Genomic DNA, 5,765 nt, shown 5'->3' on the forward strand with positions numbered 1-5,765 from the left:
AACATGGGTGCGCATGACCGAATACCTCCGATCCAACAAACTCCAGGCAAAAGCACTGTTACATTCATCGGCGGAGCCTTCCGGAACTTAACAATCCGGCCAGATCACGAGTCCACGCCTCCGGTAGGTCCTCCTCTTCACGCAAGAGAGGCCCTAGGACCGCCGCCTTTATTCAGGCCGGACCCCCACGTCGGCGACCATCCCGGGCTGGCCACTCCAACCCACCACCGGCGACACCGACGCCGGCTTCCAAGCTCCTCCATCATGCCGCCGGAAAGCGGTGATAGATCGATGGATCCACCACCACCAACCGCAGGCCGACCCTCTCCGACGAAGAAGATGGCCACCTCCACCGTCGTATCCAAGGCTGCTGCCCCGGGCGACCTCGTGGCGCGAGAGAAACCCGAGATCGCCTCCACACACGGCCGAGAGGCGGGGGGAAAGTGGCGCAGATCATGTCCTGGCCGCTGCCCGCCACCAGCCCCTCCGGCGTGCTACGGTGAAGATCCGGTGGAAGGCAAGGGGCTGCCGCTTCTGGCCGTCGCGCAGAGGTCTGGCCGCCGCCGCCGCCCATCACCAAATCCGACCGGCCGCAGCGAGCGTCGAGGGATCCCGGTCGCCGTCCCAGCGCGGCAACAAGGAGAGGCCGCCGCCGCCACGCCCCGCGGCCTTTGCCCGGAGGCGCTACCGGCGGCGGCGGCAGCGGCAGCGGCGGGGTGTGTTTAGGGTTTGGGAGGGGTGCGGGAGGAGGGGTCGTTGACGATGAGGTTCTGATGATTAGAGAGTCTGTCTATGTCTACGGAGGATGTATGCGCCATCCAAGCAGCGTCCGTTTTATGCGCTGATGTACATCCGGAGCTTGGTCAAGAAAGCGTCAAATCGATCAGGTCATTACATCAGAGAACATAATATTTATTATCCGGTTTGGTACTTGGTTGTTTAATCGTGGCGGCGGACCAGATCAAAGCAAACGGTTTCTTTCTTGAAAAGACACGATGCTTCCCCAGTTCCTCTAATAACATTGATCTAGTCGCTATTATTCTCCTGTGTCACCTAAGAGCATCTCCAACAGAGGCTCTAAACTAGGCGCGCGCTAAAAAAACTGCCAATATACAGCGCCAAACGCGTTTTTCCGCCCTCCAGCAGACGCTGTAAAATAGGTCGCGCTGTAAATATTTTAGTGCGCGCGGTAGTTTGCGCTATCCAAAGCTCTATATTTGGTGCGTCAACTGGCGCGCGCTGTAAGTTGGCTTCTCCACCGCGGGAAGAAAACTGACGCTCAAATCCAAGCCGATGCCATGCCCCGCTCGAGCTCCCCTCGCCCGATGCGCCATGGGCCATGGCCGCCCCGTCGACCTGCCCCATCTCCCCGCCGCGCCATGGCCGACGCACCCAACTTCCCCCATCTCCCGCCGGAGCGAGGCGGCGCGGCCGGAGCGAGGGCGGCGCGGCCGACACGAGCGTCGGCGGCGTACATCGCGGCGGTGTCCTGCTCCGACCGCCGCTTCAAGCAGCGCGCCGTGGCGTCCGCGTCGCCGGGGGCCGTCATCCGCTCGCTCTTCGTGTCCTAACCCGGCGCTCCACCCCGCGCTCGTCGCCGTCGACGACGACAACCTCAGCCTCGGCCTCGGAGGGCGGCGACGGAGGCGAGCAGTGGCGCCTGGCCGCCGACCTCTCGCGGCGGCTCGACGCGGCCACGCGGACGCGGGACGACGCGGTGGAGGAGACGGCACGGCTGCGGCACTCGCTGGCGGAGCTGGAGCCGAAGCTCGCGCGGCCGCGCACGCACGCACGGATTTCCAGCCGCGCACGGACTCGATTGATGTCGCCGCGCACGCACGCACGGACTGATTTCGGCCGCGCACGGGGATTCGATTGCTAGCTTGAGATCAATTTCTAGCTATATGGATAATTTACAGTAATTTAGTTGATTTTTTCAGATTTATTTGTGGGTGTTTGATCTTGTTTGTTGTATGTATGTTGAAAAAACTTGTTTGTGGAGCTCTATTTTACAGCCTCTCGGTGAAGGGCTGTTTTTGGCTTTTTTGGTTGCGCTGTAAAATAGAGCCTCCGGCGAAGCACGCGCCAGCGTCGCGCGCTGTATCCGGATCCAGCGCGCTGCAAACGACGTTTACAGCGCCAAATTTTAGAGCCTCTGTTGGAGATGCTCTAAAAACACGCAAACACGTTCCTTTGAACTGCTCTTGCACCCGTTGGTCATATTCCTTGTTGCTATATATACATACCATACAAACACACCACGGAACACAAGAACATAACATTCTTCTCGAAATCAGACATGGATTTGAGAACAGGATTCTGTTGTGCCCTGCTACTAGTGACGATGTTGCCTTTTTCAGCTAATGCGTCGAGGGTAAGATGCCCCTCTTTGTTCAGAAGGCTTAACTTTGTATAATTTCTTCCACTCGGCCTGCCCTGATACTGTTTCTTAACGACTTTGTGCATCAAATCTCAGCTCTACATAGTGTATATGGGTGATAAGAAACATGATGATCCATCGGTGGTCACCGCGTCACACCATGACACACTAACCTCGGTTCTTGGGAGGTACTAGCCTGTCATAATTCATGTCACATACTGTTACCATGAACCAAAACTGATCGCTAACATGTTTGTATTACCCGTAACAGCAAAGAGGAAGCCTTGAAGTCGATAGTCTACAGTTACAAGCACGGATTTTCTGGGTTCGCGGCAATGCTAACTGAATCTCAAGCTGAGACACTAGCAAGTAAGTAGTTGGTGATCCTGAGATGGCATCTTTATATTCCTTTTTTTACTTGCATCTTTATATTCTACATGCATGATAGACGTGTCTAATCAACCATTCCGAATGTAGAGTTCCCTGAAGTTGTCTCCGTGAAGCGTAACATTTTTCACGAACTGCACACAACTCGGAGTTGGGATTTCCTCGGCGTTGACTACAAACCACCACAGCAGTCGGGCCTCCTCCAGAAAGCCAAGTATGGTGAAGATGTAATCATCGGTGTCGTGGATACAGGTTTGCAATCCCATATCAACTTTAAATCCAAAACCTGAGAAGACCTGGAGATTGAGCACCATTTGACCCCATGCATATGCATATGATTCTGTTACAACAGGCATATGGCCTGAATCACGAAGCTTTAACGACAACGGGTATGGGCCTGTACCGGCACGGTGGAAAGGAAAATGCCAGACCGGCGAGCTGTTCAACACCACGAGCTGCAACAGAAAGATCATCGGCGCGCGGTCGTACGACCGTGGCATTAGTGCTGAGTCGCTCAAGAGCGACTATAACTCGCCTAGGGACATCAACGGCCACGGCACGCACGTCGCATCGACGATCGCTGGCGTGGAGGTGCGAGGCGTGAGCTACGGGGGCCTGGCCACCGGCGTGGCGCGTGGTGGGGCTCCGCATGCGCGGCTTGGTATCTACAAGGCATGCTGGGAGGGCGAGGGCTGCCCCGACGCCGCAGTCCTTGCAGCCATCGACGATGCCATACACGACGGCGTGGACGTGTTGTCGCTCTCGCTGGGAGGAGCCGGTCACGAGTACTCCGGGACGCTGCACGCCGTGCAGAGAGGGATCTCAGTCGTGTTTGCCGGTGGAAACGATGGCCCCGTGCCGCAGACGGTGACGAATGCCGTTCCTTGGGTCACCACGGTGGCTGCTAGCACTATTGACCGGTCTTTCCCAACCCTGATATCTCTCGGGAACAAAGAAAAGCTGGTGGTAAGTACACGCTATCTTTCCTCTATTGATTATTGTTACTTAATAATGTTTGCGACTGGTAGTTCCAAGGAAGATCAACTTGACACGCTATCTTTCCTCTATTGATCATATAGTTTTGACAAGTTAACTTGACTTGGCTGTGGTCGTTGAAACTAGCAACAAATTTATTTAGCTTGAAATCGTCCATAAAGCTTTCCTTCATTCTTTTAATTACTCCTTATAGTATTCCTTATTATTGTGTGGTTGATTTCAAACGCAGGGTCAATCTCGTCACTACAATGCATCTGTGATCAGCAGCGACTTTAAGGACCTTGTTGATGCGGGGAGGTAAGGCAGTCACTTGACACGCATTTGTTTTGTACTTAATTAATCTTCAAGGCTCAGTCATTCTGAACAATTTATAACTTTTGTGCAGGTGCGACGCCAAGTCAGTGGCGTCGAGCAACGTCACCGGCAAAATCGTCCTGTGCTATGGACCAGCGGATGCCAAGTCCTGGCCGCCCACGGTAGCGCTTCCATATGCCATCAACCAGACCGTCACGGCTGGCGCCAAGGGCCTCATCTTCGCACAGTACACTACCAACCTCCTCGAATACACGGCTAGTTGCGAAGGCATTATGCCCTGCGTACTGGTGGATTTTGAGATCGCAGAAAGAATTAGATCGTATTTTGACACAGCAAGGTGAGAGCTTAATTGCCGTGCTGTCTGAACAATTTTTTTTCTTCTTTCTGCAACTCCAAGTATATTCATCGATTTCTTCATGTGTCATCCTAGGAGTCCCGTGGTGAAGGTCTCGCCTACGGTAACAGTTGTTGGAAACGGGGTGCTGTCGCCGAGGGTCGCCTCGTTCTCGTCGAGAGGGCCAAGCCCTCTCTTCCCCGGTATACTCAAGGTATATATTAGCACCTTCATTCAGGATATATAGTACAAAATATTATAAATAAAATAAACGTAATATCCGCAAACAGTTTTACTAGCAACATTGTTATCTTGCCTCTAAAACTTGTATCTATATATTTGGACAGCCTGACATAGCAGCACCCGGAGTCAGCATCTTGGCTGCCAGCGGAGACTCCTATGTGTTCAATTCGGGGACATCCATGGCATGCCCGCATGTCTCGGCGGTCACCGCTTTGATCAAGTCGGTTCACCCTAACTGGTCTCCTACCATGATCAAATCCGCTATTGTCACCACAGGTACGTGGCGAGAACATCGCTACACTAAAGTTCTAACACATAAATCAACATAATTTATGACTAACACGGATCGTTCCTTCGGATCCATTGCAGCATCGGTGACCGATCGTTTTGGTATGCCGATACAAGCAGATTCGGTCCCAAGGAAACTAGCAGACCCATTTGACTTTGGCGGCGGCCACTTGAACCCGGACAGGGCTGCTGATCCTGGTTTAGTATATGACGTGGATGCAAAGGAGTACAATAATTTCTTTAACTGCACCGTCGGATTGTTAGATGGTTGCGAGTCCTACCAACTAAATCTTAATCTCCCTTCAATCGCCGTGCCGAACCTCAAGAATCAGGTCATTGTATGGCGCACTATCACGAACGTCGGGCCGGTGGAATCAACTTACCAAGCGGTTGTTCAAGCTCCAGCAGGAGTAGCCATGTCCGTGGAGCCATCCGTGATAACTTTCACTGCAGGTGGTAGTAAAAGTGTGACGTTTAAAGTAACGTTTACGGCGAAGCAAAGGGTGCAAGGTGGGTACACATTTGGTGGTTTGGCATGGAAGGATCAAAGTGCGTACTCAGTGAGAATTCCTATTGCTGTGCGAACTGTGATACAAGACTTTGTCGCGGATACATCTTAAGTTCATTTGTTCTCTTCCTCCATTTGTATATTTCTCTTAGATAAAAGTTGGGGAAAGGCTGGATATGTATTTGTTTATTTTTCCTTTACACAAAATATTTTACATGAATATACTGTATAAGTATATTTTTCTCAAGCGATTGTTTCTTTCACTCTAGTCTATTGGTGTCCAATACACCATTAGTTCATGAGTTTACTGTTTA

The 5,765-nt window shown here is 52.4% G+C and overlaps 1 protein-coding gene across 2 annotated transcripts; it reads left to right on the forward strand.

The window, feature by feature from the left end:
- Positions 1-2,291: 2,291 nt before the first annotated feature.
- Positions 2,292-5,563, forward strand: LOC124687024 (subtilisin-like protease SBT3.9). Of its 2 annotated transcripts, none has more exons than XM_047220880.1 (10): positions 2,292-2,374; positions 2,477-2,568; positions 2,652-2,749; positions 2,858-3,019; positions 3,120-3,733; positions 3,993-4,060; positions 4,149-4,415; positions 4,512-4,626; positions 4,760-4,931; positions 5,025-5,563. In XM_047220880.1, the coding sequence occupies exons 1-10, from the start codon at positions 2,300-2,302 to the stop codon at positions 5,561-5,563; spliced, it is 2,202 nt and encodes a 733-aa protein (XP_047076836.1). In that variant the 5' UTR covers positions 2,292-2,299. The 2 variants fall into 2 exon arrangements, with proteins under 2 accessions (XP_047076836.1, XP_047076837.1); XM_047220881.1 differs by having other exon boundaries at positions 4,149-4,397; positions 4,509-4,626.
- Positions 5,564-5,765: the final 202 nt, after the last annotated feature.

Source organism: Lolium rigidum, chromosome 2 (genome assembly GCF_022539505.1).
Source record: "Lolium rigidum isolate FL_2022 chromosome 2, APGP_CSIRO_Lrig_0.1, whole genome shotgun sequence".
In the NCBI taxonomy this organism is placed as follows: Eukaryota; Viridiplantae; Streptophyta; class Magnoliopsida; order Poales; family Poaceae; genus Lolium; species Lolium rigidum.